This window comes from Lipophrys pholis, assembly GCF_963383615.2.
Source record: "Lipophrys pholis genome assembly, chromosome: 4".
In the NCBI taxonomy this organism is placed as follows: domain Eukaryota; kingdom Metazoa; phylum Chordata; class Actinopteri; order Blenniiformes; family Blenniidae; genus Lipophrys; species Lipophrys pholis.
In genome coordinates, this window is record NC_137637.1 from 24,197,629 (window position 1) to 24,219,087 (window position 21,459).

General features: G+C 40.6%; 1 protein-coding gene across 1 annotated transcript in view; it reads right to left on the reverse strand.

Moving 5' to 3' along the window:
- The window catches only part of LOC308108450 (receptor-type tyrosine-protein phosphatase gamma-like), a 109,840-nt gene that overhangs the window by 47,714 nt on the left and 40,667 nt on the right, over positions 1 to 21,459 (reverse strand). Inside the window, exon 3 of the mRNA XM_080461390.1 lies at positions 2,390 to 2,569. Coding sequence (XP_080317516.1) covers positions 2,390 to 2,569 — 180 coding nt within the window. The remainder of the gene's footprint in view (positions 1 to 2,389; positions 2,570 to 21,459) is intronic.

Below are 21,459 nucleotides of genomic sequence, written 5' to 3' on the forward strand. Positions count from 1 at the left end.
TTTCAGCTTTTGGCCGTGCGTACATTTTTAGTAGGAATTCTACGCAATGTTTTATAAATGGGGCCCCTGGACTTTTAAGTACAACACTATAAGATTCGCCACTAAGCTGATGGAAAATAAAGGATATTTAGTATTTAAAGCCATTGTTGTTGAAGAAGGTCACGTAACAGGCAGAGAGACATAACAGCCACGGCTCTGAATAGAACACAGTGACAGCCAATGGTCTTGGATGCTCTGACAGAAAACTTGGATACAAATGAAAAACAAAACACGTGAAAGAAAGGCGACTGAATGAAACGAGAAGACAAAATATCGACGACTGAAGAGAAAAACAAAACACAGGAACTGAAGGCCAGACTTGTTTGCATCCAAAAGTTCTTTGAAAACACTTCTCTGAGATCATGAAGGATAGGTTTTGTTGTAAAATGCTGCCAACTCCGAGAAGAAGAAAACGGCTGATAATGCTGTGACAAGGTCGATTAAGGTTCATGCACTGATTCTCACCCTGTTCTCAGTGTTGTAAAGATGTTGCAGCAACCAGAACAAACTCGTACTTTTCAAAATATGTGTGTACGGTCTCTTCATGGATTTCTCATCCGTTAATGTTTTCCAACATGCCCCCCCCCCAGTATATTTTAACTTTTGGATATTTTCCAGCTAAAGTCTACAAAAGCAACAGTACACTTAAAAGGACTCCCTATTTAGGACAAACTCGTATCAAATAAAAATCACAATGTGGCGAGTTGAGTTTGCTGAATATTAAATGGGCCTCTTCTAAGTGACCATTGTGTTGTTATATATTGTGGTAATGTAGTTCTAGTTCCCCTGATTTTCACAACGCTCTGCAATTCAAAATTCCCTCTGTACTCGATGTGCACAAAATTACAGCCGGTCGCGTTAGTTCCATCTTTGTAAATAAGCAGCCCGCAGCGTTGCTCAGCTGTGGCAGCGGCCTTGGTTGTCATGGAGGCTAACAACTCTCATTATGATCAAACGCAAAAGATGACACCACTCCCAGAGAGAAACAGTGCCAAAAGCAAAGAGATCAGTTAAGGTCACGGTTTTCACACCAACAGTCCACATGGAAAGAAAAAAAAGAAAAGTTGGTGCCAATGGTTTGAATTAGCAGTTAATCGAGTGAGCGTCTGCAAACAAAGCTGCACACAAAGAGGAGAGGGGAAGGGAAGGGCTACGTAGACCACAACGACAAAGCAAAATCCCTGATAAGAATCACAAAAAAAAAAAAAAAAAAAAAATCACAAAAAATACATGACAGACTGAAAACTACTACTTCAATGAAGTTGCTACATGTACATTTCAAAGTACCCGAGATCAATTAAATAGGAATGCTTACAATTTCAGTTTTTAATTGCACAGTGCTTTTATTAGCCCCTTGAGCTGCTTGGTTATCCAAGTTGTTTCTTCCCATGTTCATTATTTTTAAATACGTTTTCTTTTTTTTATATTACTGTTTTTAATAACCTTGGTGTTTTATTTAGTACTGCTGCGACTCTTCATTTATGATTATCTAATTCATTCACTATTGTATCAATATCATAGTAGCAGGGGTGGCAGTAATAGTCATTGGAGTAGGAGTAGTAGTTGTGCTAGTAGATGCAGTAGTAACATAAGACTACAACTGTTATTACTACAACAACTTGCAGTCATGATACTCATTGTAGTAACAGTAGTAGTGGTCACAATAATAATATTAGTTGTGTATTGGTTGTAGTTGCTGTAATAGCAGCAGGATGTAGCAGGAATATATCCCGATCAGAATTTGTCGCCCTGATTGGTTGATTCCGATATTAGTTGTTGTTGTATTAGTAGTTATAACAAAGAGTAGCAACAGTCATCGTCCTGTAGTTGCATTTATTGTGAAGGTTCACCTATGTGTACGCATCAAATGTATATTACTTTCCCATGTCAATAAAGTAATGATTGTGGACGAGGGAACTAACTGTTTACCGGACGAGGGGACCAACTGTTTATAGATCGGCTTGACCACGTGGGATGTTTGCTTTCTGGTTAATTGAGTAAATCAAATATCTGAAAAAGTAGAGAGCTTCATCACAGGGATACATAAATCCTGCAAATCCAATACTGGCACAATTCCTGATGATTCTTTCCCGTACTGGATAATTGCAGCGCTGCCTGCAAACGTCTGATATAACTAGAGGGAAAATGTATTAAAGCTGCAGTTATCTCGAGCTGCATTGTATCATCATATTGTTATACTGCACGCCACTTTTCATTGTGGTAAGACTTGAAAATAATATCGACTGAAAGTTGTTAGCAGGCCAATGAGTTGAAATTTGAAGTTTTGTCGTCATCGTTGTGTTACAATTGGGCCATTTAGTCTCAACAAAAGAAATCCTGCTTTGCAAACCTGTCTTTCCAGTGTTTTTCATGGTTGTCTGGTTGGAGGACTCCGTGTTGAACTTGTCAAGCACCAGCTCCTGGTACTCCTCTGAAACCAGAGCTTGCTCGTCTGCAATATCCACAGGTGATTGGTTGTTCGCAGAACATTCTGGGAATAAGGCTGCCCAGCCCCGAGGTCCATGGCTTCCTGTAGAAACAGAAGACAAAAGATGAAGACCAATACCCAGATATCATCTTTATCCAAACACGGCAGCTCAAACATTCACAGGGACGCGCTGACAATTTCACCGCTGGGGCTTTAATAGTTGTGGCAAACAAGTGCAGTGCCCTCTAAATCCCCTCACAGCTGGGAAAACATGCTCGCAAAATGAATTCATGATCGCAGTGCGAGCAGTTCCACTCTTAATTGTCCAGGCAGGATACAAAGATCAACATGAGGCGTATTCCCTCACAGTTACGCCGACTCAAAAGAAGCCCAAAACAGGGATGGCTTTAACACGCATTGCCTCCTACCACGTTTCAAAAACAAACAAAAAAATACAACAAATAGACTCTTCAAGAGAAAATACTCCACGTAGAAATGTATTTGCAATGGGTGCTGCACACCAACTTCCCCAAGAATCCTCATCCACTGTCTGCTCTTTTAATCCCCTATCCCCTACAGTGGCGCTCCTACAAAGGAATAATCCACAACCGACAGGGGTCCCCCCTTGATCTCTTCCCGGGTACAATTGGCCAACGCAACAACAAAAGCCGAGGGATCAGGGGAACAAGGAAGCATGCATGGATTTGAACTTTTCTGGGTTAACACAATATTCATGATCCTATTCCCTACAGATATAGGGCAACCTTGCTACTGGCTCATGAAAAAGATATGAGAAGTTCTCTTTGCCAAAACACCCTGGATCAAGGGTAGCGTAATGTCTTGCTATAACACCTTGCAGCCATAGACACTGTGCTCAAGTCACTCAAAAATGCACAACAATTGAGCGTTGTTTTCTTTTTTTTCTTAATATTTAATATATTACAACTTCATCCAGAAAACAACCATTAAAAGATGTCGAGCTTAAACACGGAAAGTGTTTTCTCAATATCTCCAATATATCCGACTCCGGCACTACACATCGTAAAACTATTGGAAAAGTCGCAAACTTTAAAAATAGAAATTAAGATACGATGTCTGCTAAAACCACCTGTAAGTTTTCAGGCTTAAGAGGTCTGAATCACATGGGGATGCTAAATGGATCTGAGCTGCGTTTCCCAACTAAGGACTGCATTAGCAAGCAGGATTAAACCCGTCAGTCATGACTGGAGACGTCCCGATACGTCTTGAGCAGTCCAATCCCAATATTTCATACACTGACGTAGAGCCCATTATGAGTCAAACACTAATAGTATAACACAAGTGAAAGCCGTTAAGTCAATCACAAGATCCAGAAGGAAGATTTACATAAATGAAGCAAATGTTTACCATTTATAAAGTGTCAAAGCATAAGACTTTTATTGAAACTTTTAGATAGAAAAAATATGAATACACCCAGTATCTTGCTTTGTATCTATTTAAAGACTATTAAAAAGAAAGCAATAACTGTTATTCAAAGAGAAATCATTTGAAATGCACAAAACTTGACTCAAAAGAGAAAGCTTGATGAGTTAAACATGTTTGATACCAATAATGAAATAGATTCAAATGGAACAGCCTTGCGACTAAGATATTAAAAGCCCTCTAGGTTTCAGAGAGCAGAAGAAGAATGGAAAATACAAACAATAAGCAAGTTTAATAGAAGCAGCTACAGCTGGGGTTGCCGACCTTTTTGAGACGGAGCTCTACTTCAAGAGTATGAAGTGATACAAAAAAAGCTATTAGTTGCAAACTTTGTGAATAATTGCAGTGCCTGATTCATCCTAATGATAACAAAAAGCGTGTTTTTGTCTGCTCTCTTTCAGAGGGTTGCCCCAGGAACTTTTTGTAGCTTGCAGTGTGGGCTTTGTAGGTTTTTACACAGGATGTCCTTCCAGCTACAAAAAGGGCTTCCAGATCTGGTCAAGTTCAACATTTTACAAGGTGACCCCCCCCCCCCACCCCCACTAGGATTGTTAATATATGATATTCACAGCGATAACCCGTCTGCATCGTGCTTTCAACCAGTCACAAAGCCTGCTCATCTAACCTCTCACTAGAGTGGCTAATGTGAAAAGACCTCAACAGGAATTCACCATAGATAAAAAATAAGCTTCAGAAATACATTTAATTTCACAACGATTTGCAGCTTTGTAAAACTTCCGTTTGGAAAACAGTTTGGCGACACATTTCAGAAAGCCAATAACTCACCATTTTCATGTCATGTTGTTTGTGCTGGGTAGTATTTTTAGAACATGCCCTGAGCGATGCGCACAAAGTCCCTGCAGGCTACCAAGTGCCCGCAGGCAGCGCACCGGCTACCCCTGAGACACAGGCTTCATGACCAAAACTACAACTCAAACTCAAACGGGGGCCAAAGGCACCGCTGCCATGCTGCTTTGCTTTTTGTTACGTCCTTTTTAGCTTAAAAGATGAATATCTGGAGCTCAATCCATACATGCCACCACCAGCGGCCCTCAATCGAGGTCAAGAAGGGCTACCGTCCTGAAAGAATCATGTTTGATAAACAAATCGTGTTTCAAAGCACTGTGCATCCATGCCCTGCCTGTCAACATATTTGACCAATCAAATGAAGCCTTTATGCACCAGATGCCTTCCTCGTGGAACGATACAAGTGTCTAGGGTCACAAATTGTTCAGAGGAAAAACAACTGTCCTGATGATTTTAAATTAGGGGCAAGAGAAAGAGCGCCGAGCTCATTAATATCAATGAAACTGTTTGTATTTATTGCAAAGGTTTATGATTGTAATACATGCAAGTCGGAGACGGAAGAAACATCTACAGCGTGAAAGTGCTGCCAGAACAGCTATTGATTGAATGATGCTGCTCTGAGGGACACCTTTTCTGTTTTCACAAGCTTCATAAACACATCGGCCGTTCTGTACTCTTGAAATGGAGGATAAACGTAGTCAAATCTGGTTGAGTGCAATCTGCAAGTCCAACAATGTCTATTCTCCCAACCCATGTTGGGCCACAGGTGTCCGAGTCGATCGCCAACACAGGGTGAAGGGCAGAGGGAACCATGGACAGGTTCCCATTCATCACAGGGCCAACAGCTCATGGCTCGATGGAGGTAAATAATAAAATCCCCCTTAAAACTTTGAAAGTCTGACAAATTAGGGCAATGAGGCCTTTCGTGAGTGTTATCTTAGTAGCAAATGTAAATGTTTATAAACGGTTAAAAGTAGTAAAACAGTGAAAGCATTCTGATGCAGTCAGCACTAAAATATTTTGTGCCTAAAATGTCTGCATCCATAGCCGATCTCAGTCAACCTCATGACACTTACATGATAAAACTATGTAACTTTTCCACACAGAAAATATGGCTATGGGTGGATAAAATTGTTTTTGCCTCTAAATAATTTGCTGGCAAACAGAGGAGGCTTGACTGAAACTGTGTTGGGTTACCTACATGTCATCTCCATTGTGGGGAACGCTGTTGGAAAAGTAGTTCACGTTTGAGGCAGTCGTTCAGCTGGTTATAACTTACTTCTATCCCATTTGTGTTTGCAGAGAATGTATATCCTCGTTGGCAGGGCAGTTTGAAGCACAATGCCTCCAGCTGCTTTGAGCATTTTACCCTTTCTCTCACCAACAAAGTGTGCTATGTGGGTTACCAAAGAGAAAAAAAAAAAAAGACTGAAAACTATTCTGTTCTCTAGTGGGCAATTACAAAGCTCATTTTCTTGCTTTTTCCTTCTCCCCGTTAGTGAATCGTGGGGAACTATAAGAACCACTTCAAATATTTCTGAGTCGCGCAGAATATAGGGTTGGCAATATTCAGAATACCTGAGCTTGGAGCTGATGCTTAAATAAATCAAAACTAGCAAATATGTCTGATAGACAATATTAACCAGAGTGTGATGGACCAAAATAAATCAAAACTAGCAAATATGTCTGATAGACAATATTAACCAGAGTGTGATGGACCAAAATAAATCAAAACTAGCAAATATGTCTGATAGACAATATTAACCAGAGTGTGATGGACCAAATAGGATCCGTCTTTGGTCACTTTTATTCAAAGTGCAACAACATGTGAAAAAAAAAAAGAAAAAAGCCATCTTTTTGCTAATTTTCCCATTTAAAAACACATTACATCCAATTTACTGGCACAGAGATAATTTTGCCTTTCAAGAACAGAAAGGGTGGAGAAGCGCTAAAATCAGATAAGTGAGGGTTGCATAGCAGTCAATTAATCTGTCTCGTTGCAATCCATCAGAATGACTATAATCCTGGTAGTTAAGCCTTTCCCACTGTAGCCCTGGGTCCATGTGAGGCTGAGGTGAAGACATCTAAAAATACATACTTGTTCAACAACAGTGAGGGTTGATTTATACGAAACATCACATACTTGCACTGAGCACATGGCTCGGAGAAAGCACCTCCGTTACTGGATAGCATGACTCATTTGTTTATGTCTTTACAGTTTCTCTCAGATCATTCATGATCGCAAGTAAGGCTGCCATACATGTTGGGAGACCCAAGGCAAAAAACAGCTACAGCTCATCAAATATTCAGGGGAGGGATTGTCCAGCTGCACAAAAACATCAAATACAGTAATTATATGCTGTAAAGTGACTTTAAAAAGTATGCTGTAAAAAGGCTGAACAGTTTTTAAATCCAATTTTTTTTTTAGAACAATCACAATAAAAAGGAACAAACGGAAGGTAAGAGTGTCGGTTCATGGAAACCAATTAATTTGTGAAAAATCTCATCGAGAGTCATCACGACTAATTCAAATGTCAAAATACACTTTACCAAAAAGTTTGGATTTAAAGCATCTTGCTACTCCAAGGTCAAGTCATTATCGTCTATTGGTAAAAGGTGCGAAGACGTTCAATAGCTGTAAGAAGGGCTCATCTCCCCACACTTTGTTTTCTGTGTTGAATAACAAATCAAGGAAGGGTCACAATAAAAAACAGAAAAATACAAGATTCTAGAGATCTTTAACCCAAAGATTAGAGATGATTACTTTACTTGGATTGTTGGGTTGGTACGGTTGAATTATATCGTTAGTTGTCACTTGTACTGAAATTGCCAAGCCCTGTAACGAAGTGATTGCTTTGGAACAGATTTAATTAGCTTACAATGGGAGTCAGATGTGTGTTTTTATGCCTGTGGAAAACATAAAAGTTGAGGAAGGAAGCATCTAAACAAATAGTATAGATTGAATCATCTGGTCCGCTGTTTACAGTAGGAAGCTCCCAGCTGTGGAAGATGAATGACAAAGGGGCTCATTTGTGTCTTGTGAGGGATTTTCATTATGCATTTGTACTAATAACTATTGTATACTCTATGCACAATCAACACGTTAAGAAAAGACCCCAAAAAAAACAGGTGGTATATAGCCGCCTGTGCAAAGCATAATGAGACAGACTTAGTTCACGCCATATAGATTCCTTCAGATTAGACACTAAAATATTCATAGGCATATTTTTGCTGTTCAATATTCATAGATGACAGAGTATTTCACCTGTGCTGGTAAGATTTAGCATCGTGGATCATATTCAGCCTCATCTTGTGAATTTCTACCAGAAACTTTCAGTGTTTTTACACTCCGATGCATTTTCATCAACGAGAAGACAGGTTTGATGAAAAATAAATAAAAAAATAAAAAAATCTCATACCTGCATCAGGGTTTCACAGAAATTCTGTTTTATTTTCATTAGGTTATTCATAATCCATGTTAAAAGAAGGATGGGTAAGGCTGTAGCGCAGTTTTTTTTTTTTTTGTTTTTTATTCATTCTGTTAATCCAACCTGCTCCACGCTCACCTCTGTGTGACGCGACACCGCTCTCCGCTATCTACTTCTTTTAAGTAAAACAGGCACATGTTTCTCTCAATCTGGCACTTTCAGTTCCAGGCGTCATCCCATTAACCTTGGGATAAACAGCCGTGCCTGTGCTACCATGGTAATGCTGACAGAATGGCGATTGCCTTGTCATTTCCGTTTTGTCCCTTGCAGTGAAACCGTGCACGCCGTACGCCGGCTGGCAAACCTCCCAGAATTGGCACAGTAGCACTTGCAAAAAAATCTACCATGATGAGTCCATATGTATGAGGAGCTCTGACAACAAATCACGGGCAGCAGACAGCAGGCACAGTGTCAGTGCAAGAGAGAGGGGGGTGGGTGGGGGGGGGGGGGGGGTCACGCTGGCTGTATAGGCGGAGGAGTGGTAACCAAGATCAAAGCTGCATGCATGTTGTACTATACTGCTATACCTTCAGAGAGTGCAGCGGCATCGGATAACATTTTGAGCAACATCCCCGCTGTCAGTTTCAATAAGCTGATAACACAGGAGACGCACACGCCACAGCACTGGGGTGTATTAAATGTCGAGGTTAGACAAATGACGAGCTCAAGGCTGCTACAATGTTCAAACAGGCGACCAATACGGCAACGTGCACAAAAATAGGCCGGAGTGTTCACTTCATCCAGATTAAAATGTTACTTTCAGAGAAAAATCAACAACCCAGAGAAAAGTGGCATAAGACCGATTCCTTGATTGAACCTTGACCAGTCATTGTGCAGCTAAATGCATCTCCCATGTAATCAGTGATGAGCTGAGTAAAAACACACAAGTCATAAACTCGTTTTTTTCTGGAAAAAGTTCAAACCAACAGAAATATTTATATCAGACGTGTCTGTATCGCATGGGAAAAAGATGTGAACAAAACTATTAAAGCAAATAGACAAAAATGCTCTAATGTAATAACATAGATCGATTCTAACTTTAGTAGAAAGTGACTTGATGCACTATTTGCATTATAATCTAATTAAGAGGTTTACAGTTTCATGGCATATTTCAAACTGATCGCATTCCATATTTATACTGTAACTTGATCAGGGATAGAAATTGTCCACAATTGTAAAAACTGAAGGCGCTCCTTCAGTGTTTTTTCAGATCTTTTCAGTGTTGGCTACAGACAGACCTACATCGCAATGATGATTCAATTATTAAAAGGATTGAAATATTAAGTAAAGAACAGTACCACATTACAGCAAGTGTTATTCACTCCATGATTTTAAGCGAGAACTTTCAGTTTGAGGGCAGTGGAGTCATGGATAGTGGAGTCGTGGATAGTGCTCTCACCTTAGAGTGAGAATGCTCCCGGTTTATGCCCGAGTTGAACTTGGAAGCCTTTCTGTATAGATTATGCATGTTCTCCCTTTGTACACTCTGTCCTTGGTGCACCCTGCCTTCACCCATCGCAGCTTGATTAGATAATATTTGAAGTGACTTGGTTTTTTTTGTTGTTATGACAGATTGAAAGTTTGAATTTCCCCATGGAGATGAATCAAGAATCTATCTAAGAGGTCAACTGGCAGAAGAAAGTGGAATCTTGTTTGTGCATGTGTATGGAGAGGGGCATATTGGGCCTAAACATGTAGAGACGAGAAACTAAGTAACTCTAAAACCTCTTCAAAATATGCACCACTGAATAATTTACATTTGAAAGAATGACGCACCATTTGTTCAGTAGGTATGCAGTTGTCCTTGGTACACACACACACACACACACACACACACACACACAATCACCGCCATAGTTAAAAGATTTAAAAAAAATGTCCCAATTAGTGCTAAGACTACTAAGAGTGTAGACAAGACCAACATGAATATCATTATTTCTGCAGGTATACTGTAATTATGTAAAATACAAGGTAAATACTAGGACGTTTCAGTCTGGAATAAAGTGATGAAAAGACTAAATGGACCAAAGATGCCTTAACAGAGATCCACCGCCATCATATATTTCCTCATCTTTCTCTCATAAATGAAAGAAATGCAACTCGAGCACTGTGCTTCGGAAATATGACAAGCGTCTTCATCATCGAGAGGCTTCAGATTCATACATCACTTGAAAATGTCACAGATTTTGCAGACAGTATAGGGCCTTCACTATATATGTGTAGAATTTTCAAGGCTTATATACTTTAAATAAATCCCGGCATGGCGAGTTCCAAGGCACTAGTCTGTCACCGCGCGAGTGTTTCACAGTCCTATCCACAGCAAAGAGCAATGCTGGAGCTCCTTTGCGCAAAACAACCCGACACACTTTATCCCCTCGTCCCACTGTCTGTGTGTCATGCAGATCTCCTTACATGCTTCCCGGCAGCTCGCTGACCTAATGGCTTGAATGAGACTGAGGAGAGGGAGAAAGCTCAGAGCACAGCTGAATCAACTGAGCGAAAGGAGAAGGAGATCAAGTTTACTGAACGATGTTGATTTGTCAGTGTTTAACAATAAAGACGCGGAGTCCCACGGCACCCAGCATAAAGCAAGCAGGAGCCGTCTTCAATTTACAGTCATTGCTGGGATTCACTGCTGCTCGCAGGCGAGCGCAGTGCAACGCTTTTCTTTGCCGTGTGGGGATCTGGTCGTCATTTCGAGACATCCAGAATGAGGTCTTTTGAAAAGAAAAGCAGGGATGACGATGTGCTCCTGAATGTAAAGAAGCCGGAATATATTTGTAATTGTGTGCGACTGCGTGCTACAACAATCAAAGTGAGGAAACTCGTCCTGACAAAACTGGGACAGCCAATTTTGGTTCCCGACTATTCGTGAGTCTCAATGGGGTCATCCTGCCAAAACTACATAACGCTACACCAGAGTAAAATGTGTTTAAAATAACAGTTCAACTAAGGAGAGCGTACTTTATTTTTAACGCCGATCCCATACAGTTCAACAACGGAATAAAAAAAAAAAATGCTTCCCTGAAATATTCCGGCAACTCCACTGATGCCTTACTGAGATTTATAGAGGAAACCTTCAGGTACCTGAAAGGGTGTTTATGAAAGAGAATCATCATTTGCAACAATTAGATTCATATCTCTCGTGTGTGAGATTCTGTGTTCATCAGAAACTGCACTTTCAAAAGGAGTTTCTTGTCAGATTCCCTTACTGGTCCATCTCCATAAGACGACTCAATTATCAGTGAACCGTGAAGGTAAAAACCCTAATGCCCTCAGTGGGCGTCAGTCGCCTTCAAAGAGGAGTGAGGGAATGTGCGGTACAGAACAGTGAATAATTTCAGCCCAGGAATTATGAAACGAGAAAATAATTGAGGAGTCTGCATCCAAGCTTTTAAAAACCTCCTCTTCTCCAAAGTTGACCGAGTATCCACTTGTCCGATCGAGAGAGGAAAGAAAGGGCTCTCTTGACGTATCAATGCAGTGTTTGAGAATGGGGGGGGGGGGGGGGGTCGCAATGTTAGTGTGTGTGTGTGTGTGTGTGTGTGTGTGTGTGTGTGTGTGTGTGTGTGTGTGTGTGTGTGTGTGTGTGTGTGTGTGTGTGTGTGTGTGTGTGTGTGTGTATGTGTGTGTACATTGAGGGTGATGCATGACCGAGTCTTCACTTACACTTCACCAAATTAAATGTGCATTTATCTGACCTTGTCAGCCCTGCGATGAGGAAAGAGGTGAAGGCAAGCCAATACGCCAAATATAACGTCTTTATTCACACTGCTCTGGTGACACGAGCACAAACAACAAGAACGACAGAGCCTGAGAAAGTTAATACAAGTGACAGTGTTTGCGGTGCCCGGCACACAGGAGGAGTGGAAAATTCACCCCCTACAAGTAAAAGAGCTGCATTTGTCTACAAAAGCCACAAATAAATGTCTCCAACACATTGGATTTTCCCCCAAAAGATTACCAGCAGTTTAATTCTGTTTTGACGCTTTTTTATGATAATAAAAAATAAATAAATAAATTAAAAAAAAGGTGCCCACACATAACTGAAGTTGTTACTTGGCACTTACCTGAATGTAACTGGAGTGATTTTTCAAACTTAATGTTGGTGGTGTTTCTCAACCTTGCCACTACAACCTACCATAAGCTCCATTCAAGGAAGTGTGAATATGGTTCTCTTTGAAATGTGCACACTAATATTGACACACACACACACACACACACACACACACCCAGGTCGTGAACTGCATTAAAGCATCATTACTGCTCAGAACTGGCATGTCTAAATGCAATACTTGACCCAGCATGTGACCCGTAAACCTTGCAATAAAAAAGAAAAATGTAGTGATAAAACAGATTAAATCTGGGTTTAGAAACGCCTGTATTTTAAGGATTTGGCTCTTTATATGATGCATAGCGTTATTGAGCAGGGTAACATTCAGTTTATCACTGCAAATGAGTTAAATGGGACTCGCCTATGAATAAAATACATTTATCACTGAAAAATGCAAGAAATGGTCTCAATGATTTCTGCACAACGGTAGGCCGTCTCACAAATAACACAACAAAGGACACATCAGTAAATTCATATGAGATTTAATTTTTTTTCTTCTGTAAATAAGGGTGAAACATTGTGGTACATATCGCAATCATATATAATTATTTTCGCTTCTGCCATTTCATTCCGAACCTCTCCATCCACTTATTATTGATCAGCTCTAGATTCAGCATGCGCATTGCTTAATTACCAAGATTAGCACCTGAAAGCTAGCTGAATGGTCAAGTACTGAGCCGAAGCCGATCGAAACGCTGAACCCCAAATTGTTCCTGATGGATTGACAGCACATTGAATGGCCGCAGCCTCTAATGGCGTGTCAAATCAGTGAATGTGATTTGACGATGTAAAGCGCGTTGGGTACGCCTCAAGCAGTTGGAAAAAAGCGCCAGGAGTGAAGTCCATTTACCATTTGTAGATTCTGCGAGTTAAAACAGAGTTCTAAAATGATGGGAAGGTTAAAATGTAAATACAAAAAGGAGGGACTGAATATTTCTCATTGAGAAATACACAAAGAGCTGTTGGTGTGTCTCGCAACTGATAAAATGAGGTGGCAACCGGTCAATCACATAACTAGCTGAGCCATCTCAGTGGCGCTTCTCAGAATTAGTTATGTAGTGGAAAAATCTGCATAGGGTCACTTCCAGAAACCATCGTCTGTAAACACAGTTCAAGCATATACGCGGATGATGGGCAGAACCGGCTTGGTATGAGCGTCGTGCAGCCCCTCGAGCGGCGAGAGCGTTTGGGAAAAGGTGCTGTGGAGCCCACCTGAACCGGAACCTCAAATAAGTTGTAGTGACGGCAAAGTAAAGAACGGGTCCAGACTTTCAGCAACACATTTTCATTTTAAACCTCTTTGGCTCTTGATAGAATCAAAGTTGTTTATAACCACAGCCAAGTTTATGTTTCTTATCACTGGGGTAGGTGAGGACATGGTGACAAAAAAAAAAAAAGGTTCTGAAGCAAGGAAGAGAAAAGTTTTGTTATATAAAATATAGTGTAAAGATACTGCTGGCCAAGGGGGGGCTCATCATTTCCTCACACTTAGGACCTCCATTGGCCAGGGGCTCTGGATGATGCAAGCAAATCCACCCACATAAACAGTGCAGGAAGGAGCACAACAGGCTAACAAAAAGATATTTTGGGGGGGGGGGGGGGGGGGGGGGGGGACTACAATCTACAAGCCGATTATTTTTGTGGACACTTGTTAACAAGAACACTTGTTACTGAAAATAGATTTAATTTTTTGCATTCAGATTTAAAAAAAAAAATAAAAAATGTATTGCTGCCATGTAAGGAAACACCTAATTATTTGGAATTACTGGTAAAAGCTTCAGCTCGGCAGTATGATAGTGAAAAATCAAAAGATTAGAATATGCATTGGAACGTCTTTATGATTACACATTAGATTAGTTTATATTTACCAACGTGTTCCTAATGATGTCAAATAAGAGTCTGACTATATTGTCGTCAAACCCGAGGTCACATATTTTGGAAATAAAGAGAGAGAAAAAGGAGAGAAAAAAAAAAGACAGAATCCTGACATGAACTCTGTTCGCCTGTTGACAAGATATTATTTCTGGCTAAAAAGCACGAAACTACAGAAGCTGAGTGAACTGTGTCTGGATTCTCCTTTATTCAGTCTGTCCCTGCCGGGGAGCTAACGGTAGCAAGCCAGCTGTCTGCACATATCAGGCTGATGTCTTGTCAACACAAACACTGCAGATGAACTACCGAGCAGACTTTCAGTTTTTGCCCAGTCTGTGCTCAAAGTGATCATTAAGGTCGATGCCAGTACCAGATGCTCCAACTAAATACAAGTCGATGTGCAGTATGTGGTAATGCATTTATGTATTTAATACGCATAATGTGTTCTCGTTTCCCCCCCCCCCCCTCCACCAAGAAAATAAATTCTCAATTGACAGTTTTATGACAAGATGATGAGTTTAAAATGCAGATAATTTTTGAGCATTTTGCACAGCGCTGTATTTAATAAAACGACAATTCATTGCTTAAACTCAACCAGAGGGAGAACAGTACCAAAATGCAGACTACTTTAAGACGAGTCCTCAAACACCTTCCCTATTTTCAGAACAAGCATATTAAACATCCCCCATTCTAAAAACAAATATAGAATAAATACTTGACCCATTGTTCCAATCTTCCATCCTTAAAGCGAACCGCGACGGTATCAGCTGCCTGGGAGTTGCCGCAGACGCCAGCTGTGGCAGGTGATTAAAGGTATAGCTGTTGGAGGAGATAGCTGGCGGGGGGTTCAGATAAGATAACTACCCTCACCCTCGCTGTAATCTCGGAGCCAAAGTAACATAAAAAGCAGACAAGATTCAGTGAATCATCAGATCAAATGGATCATCATTAATCCTCTGCTATCGCAACCATCAGAATAAAAGAGCTTGAGAGTCATTTTGAAGTTGTACTTCCTTTTGCTGATATTGCAGGTCACTTACTGACCCGTGTTATATAACTTCAGATTGTTTTTTTTATATATAACAGGAACTCACTTACTTTGGAGTTTGCTGATGACTGATACGATAAGACATTTTGTTAACCGATTCTGTCCTTTGGGTCTGAATTATGAGTCAAGAGTTCTGGGCATCTGACTGCGTCCTTGTGCAGTGTGTGAAGCGGTACTCCACACAGATATTAATCCACTTTATTTGTTGAAAAGATCTGCATTTATCTGTCTTTCTTTGAAACAACATTCAAAGTTATCCCTGTGTGTCTGAGAGACTGAACAAAATCCTCTACTGGCCATAAAGGTTGCAGGCCAAATTCATTTCTTGTACAGTTGCAGGCCTGAAGCACCAAAAAAAAAAAAAAAGAAAAAAAGCTCTCCGTCACTGCATTAGACACAGAGTGCTTTGGATTTAACTTTCCTCAAAAGCTTTGCTCTCTTCAAAACAGTCTGCTCTTCAAAAATTGGAACAAGCTCTCTTGACTCAACTGAAAAGGATCAGCCAGAGGAGCCATCTCAATAAAAGAGATAAAGCAAACTGGTGTCACGAAAACTCTTTTCTTCCTTCTCTCAAGCATTCACGGCAATCTAATGACCAATTAGCATGGACTGAAGCCAAACATTCGAAAGTGAGGGGTGTAGGTTAGATGTCTTATCGCTTGAGAAGTGAATAATCACAAACTAAAAAGAGTGAGACCACAACTAGGAATCATTATAGGAGGAGGCTCTTTTAAAACCTGTTCATGAGGCCGACAAGTCTGCCTGAAGCGAGTGTGAACCGAGACAGACTGAAACAAATACAAATGTTGTCGCCCACCATTGCTCTTTTTATTTCTCCCAATAGTTATCCTCTAGTCATTATTGCCAAGCAATATAGGGGGAAATCCATACAATGGAGAGAAAAACAAACCCTCTTACTTCTGTAATTTGAGAAGATAAAAAGACATCGCTTGTCAAACTGAATGAAAAATGAAGGTGAAAATCCTTAAGTCGAGCAAGTATATGATTATGTGCCCATTAAAGCGTCCACTTCATGAGACCACATTTACTGCAAGGAAAAAAGCTCTCAAACACACCAGAACAGGAAGGAATGTCTCCGAGCAGGCAACAATCTTGACATTTCTTATTGCAACACACTGTCCACCACCTAGTTTACAGCAATGTAGGACTTTACGTAATGTCTCCAATGCATAATAATTTTCATAAAAGGGACAAAAATGAAGAAAATGAAAGTTTAGACATGATCAAGCTGGATAAGTACCTTGTATTCTGTTTCATAGAGTGCCATCTTTCTGTGATATGTTAGAGGAAGAAACAAACTGACAGTTCCCAGTGAAGATAAAATCACCACTGTACCCTGGAAACTCATTTACCTTGAAGCAACCAGCTTTTTGGCTTACCATTGCACAGTGAAGACTGTGTGTTGTGTGATGGAAGTCAACAATCTGCTCTGGAGACTCTGCCAGTCAAGCCGAGAAAGTTAATGTTGATTTTATTTGATTCATTTAAAGAATCCGAGTGTTTTCAGAAGAAAAGCTGCAAGCAGGGCCTGTGGAAAGCCTGTAACTGTTGGACAAATTACAATCAGGTTAAAGAGCTGGAAGACAGGAACTGGACAGCGCAGACAGCCAGGAGCCAACCTCGATGACAACCATCAACGTTGAAAATGTATTTTTATTGGCATTTGGCGACAATAGTCACAATTGATTTGTGAATCTGCACTTGAAGATAAAAATGCCACGAGTCACTGATACACAAAACATTACACACACGTTACCACAAACCATGGCAGTGCGATACAGTGGTATCACTAATATAAGTCGGGATGCACTAATACCACTTTTTTTAAAGGACGAGTGCATTTACAAGAACTAACCTTTAACTACTTGCCGATGCCAGGCACGGATAGCGTAAAGCCTTGTTTGAAGGGAGACAATCAATTGTGTCTTATTAGAGGCAACATTTACCAATAATTATGTGTCATTCGTGTTGGCCTTCTGAAACCTGAAACAGGAGCGATGATCACTTGGCCATCGCCATGTAGAAAGTACTCTCATTTTGATTTAGGTCAAAATATTTGACCAGTGAAGGGCACACTGCTGCTTGCTCATAAAAAATAATCCTGGCAGTCAGCCTGCTCATTTAGGACCATTGTTCTACTTCAGTGTCTTTAAATTGGTGGATTATTTTCCCAAAGAGGCCTGGAGCCGCACACAGTTTACCCATTACCGACACCCTCAAGCGTCCTTAAAGCTAAAGCAGTTAGCACTTACATGTAAGGGCACCCTGTTAAATATCATCCAAGTGTACTTGAGCTAAAAGAGTGAAAACCAATCACCATACTAACATCTGATCGAACTGTAAATGTTTTTGTTTTTTTATCAAATTGCAGTCAGCACTGCTGTTAAGTTACATAACATGTTCTTTGAGGCATTATCTTAACCCAGACGTGCTTCATTACACAATTAACAGTGTGACCCCCGCAGCCCTCGCTCCCCCCGGCCATTCAAGATCCAAGCCTCACTTCCAGTCCAGCCCATGTCTCCAGGAGAGGGTGGAGGAAAAGACAAACAATCCATTCGTCTCTGTACCTACACAATGTCTCTCAGTAAGTGCTTTAGGAGACAAAGCCCCTGCGATGTTATGCCGACTTCAAATCCTTAAATATTCCACACATGAAGTGGAAGATTTGTGTAATTAACAGTATGTGTCCTTATTTGAAAGAGATGAAACATTAAGAAGCTGATTGAGCCTTTATACAAGACCTTGGTGACAACCTCATTCAAATGGAAAGCCAGCAACCAGAATGACTTGCGTCATAATAAAATCATTTGCTTAAAAAAAGACAATATTCGAATCAAAGTGATTTCACCGTCTGAGTAAGTGAGGGTGAGTCTATACAGCCATTGATTTCAGGTGGTCTTGCTGAGTTCTAAGAAGTGGGCATCTGATAAGAATGGCGCCACAGCCGTCTCAGAACCGGAGCTCAATCTTTAATCAGGGGTCATTGTGTTCCACACAGCAGTCCCAAACACATAAAAGCAGGTAGAGGAAGTGGTAAATCATACAGGCATTGGGGGCTAATTGGCCACCAGAAAAGGTTCCAGCCAAAATATTGTTTTCCCTTGGCGCTATCTGCTTCCATCTCGTGGACTTTCATAGAAACTGTGGCTTCCTGTTCTTGGGTGTTGGCCGCTACATAAGTACAACATCCCCTAGTCTGTAAAAATAATCTCCAGGACCTTGTGTGAAGAAAAAGAGGGACAGAAATACATTCTGTCCCGTGAGGAAGGGCTTCCTCTGCAATTCAAAAACTTAACAGTTTCCTCTTTAATTTGGAACGAGGCCATCTTGCCAACAAACGCCTCTGAACAATGTCTGGCTGTTCAGAAAATAGTGAAACGTATTACTCCGTTTGATTCAACGGACCTAAATTAGTGTGTGAAATCTGGTTTGCAAACCAACTTTGCAGAAAAACTTTTTTTTTTAAACGAATGGGAATTTGAAGAAAATGGGCAAATCCTGCCTTCGTGTAAAATGACCAGGCCTGACTTAACCTCTGAGTAGAGCGAAATCAGGATACGCACTTGTCGAGTACAATGGGAGTTACACAACTAACACAACTGATGTTACACAACTTGCACTAGGGAGAAATGTTATGTGTGCCATTTGTGAGGCATCAGCAAGTTCCTGTGTGATCCGCCTCAATGCAAAGCTGCTGTTTAACATCAGGCGACACAGGGCACTGACTCACTGTGGTCAGATCAGACACCCAAAGGAAAACCGACTCGAATAATTAATTACTTAAACCGGTCAGTTTCCTAACTGGTATAATTTTGAATACATTTTAAGCAAGAGTAGTTGACCATCTAAATGCCCCCGGAAAAAAAGAAAGAAGAAAAACTCGCCTTTGCAGTCGATTCAATGTATTCGATACCTTCCTGAAGCCTTTAAGTTCCTCAATGCTGAGTGGTGGCATATCTTGCCAGGTCATTGTCTTGATGAGGGGCGTAATTTTCTCCGACTGCTAGGAACCGCGGCATCTCCAGGGACACAAGGTCAAATTGGCCTGGACGTGGCTGGCAGTGCTCGTTCCACCAGCAGTCGTCGAGAGCAAGCTAATATATAAACGCCCGAGTTCAATGTGGTCGAAAATTGCTCCAGGAGTGGCAACATGATTATTATTATCATTCCTGTCACAGCGCACATGCTTGTTTTCATTTTCTAGATCAACCACGCTTTTCCTTCGCTAAAGGATGTCCCCCCCAACGTCCCAACATGGCATTTCTGAACTGCAGTCTATTCAAACACAGTGGATTATTTCTCTGTAGCCCTGGAGTGATGAATAAAACACCATTTGGTTTAACCGACTAGGATTGCTTGTGTCGACCAGCAAGGGCGACAGACATTTGATCATTTGTACATACAAATCGAAGCGAGGTTGTAAATAATGCCATCAGATGAAGGTTTGAATTACTTGCATGGTTTCTGACTGTTTGTTGCCTGCGATTCAACAGAGGACGACTTTGATGTATTTATTTCGAGGTGTGATACAAGCAATGCTCGTTGCATATTTTGTGGAGCTTCTCAAACAAAACAGACACAATCTGATGAGTCACTGTTTGTATGTATCAGCTCTTTGAAGGCGAATGGTAACAGCAGGGACCTCAGTCCTACAACAAACCTGATCTGTGTCTGAACTGAGAAATTTGGGCGTGTGGTTATGAACATGTCCTGTTTTAAGTGGACAAATTTGGCCATTATTTTAGTGCATTCACCATGTCAAAAGACGGGCTCCATACAAACAAGCAAAAGATATCCGAAGGCGGAAATTCGACATTTAATTAAAGCATCATTTATGTAATCAAATTTGTCAGGGAAAACAATGACCAGCGATAGTATTTAATTTAAAAAAAAATTTAAATTAAAAACAGCTGCCAAACAAATGTACTGTTATGGGTAATTACATTTTTAACCCCAGGGTATATCAACATCAAGTTCTGTAATTCAAATGTGCATGATTACATTGTTATGACACTGCAAAGGAGCAGCAGCAACATTATTATATAAATGAACACAACCTAAAACAATGCTATCATTTAGATGACGATGCAAAATTTGCAGTTTAATCATTAAAATACCGTGTGTGTGTGGGAGTCACCTTCTTTTAGAGACCAACTTTATCCCACCAGCTGTTGAAACTGTAGCTCCTTTATGAAAACGTGGTGGATCAGGATAACGTGGCAACAGCCATTGGACCTTTCACTGGGATTCGAAGGCATGGCAAGATGAACAACCATTAATTAAAATCTAAATACTGTGTGCAATGGTATCCTGGAGCTTTCTGCAACTGGTGACCGTTGTTTCAATAAAATAACTCCTTAGGCAAACTTTACGTTGTTTGAGGATCCAGTCCTCTTTTTTTTTTTTTTTAAACATCCAGCTCAAATGAGTTTGGCCCGTGAAACTTTAAAGTACTGCTTTTTATGCAGAGTATATTTTATAACAAACTTCCAGCTCATTTACTTCATTTAGCTAAGGATTAGAAACCTTATGTTTGTTTGGATAATGACTAAGTTGGAGAGAGTACAGTTGTGCACAGCTTACCCAGTTTAGAAAATATATAAAAACAACTCTCTCCCTTTAAACTTCATAGTTGTGTTCCTGCACATTTAAAAGTTGTTTACCCACAAAGTATGAAAGACTGAAAGTTTCCTCTCTGGGTTTTTCACACCAACGCCAATCTCGCCCCGCATCAGTGTGAGAAAGCCTCCTGCTAATTGTAAACAGGAGAGGGAGGTGAGCACTCTGTCGAGCAGAACACAGATCTCCTCTGTAGAGCTGCAAAGTGAAACACTGATTAGTGACGCTACATTACTCGGCTTTGTCCAAGGGCAACTGTTTCATATCAGCCAAGCGTCGGAAGCACAGACGCAAACCTCAGCACTCATAAATGTCCTGCAGCTGTGTGAGATGGACGTTTTAATATCAGAAATAGTGATTGTATTCAAATCAGAGTCGAAATTATACGAAGGGATAATTAGTGCTTCAGCAGTTATTCAATCCGTGGGCCCGGAAAATGGAGATGAAGATAAAGCTTTGAGGCTGATGTAGATAGATGCGTTAATGTGTTGGGCCATCTGTACTATATGCATTTACTGTAGTATTGGTCCTCAGTGAAAACATCAAATACTCAATTGTG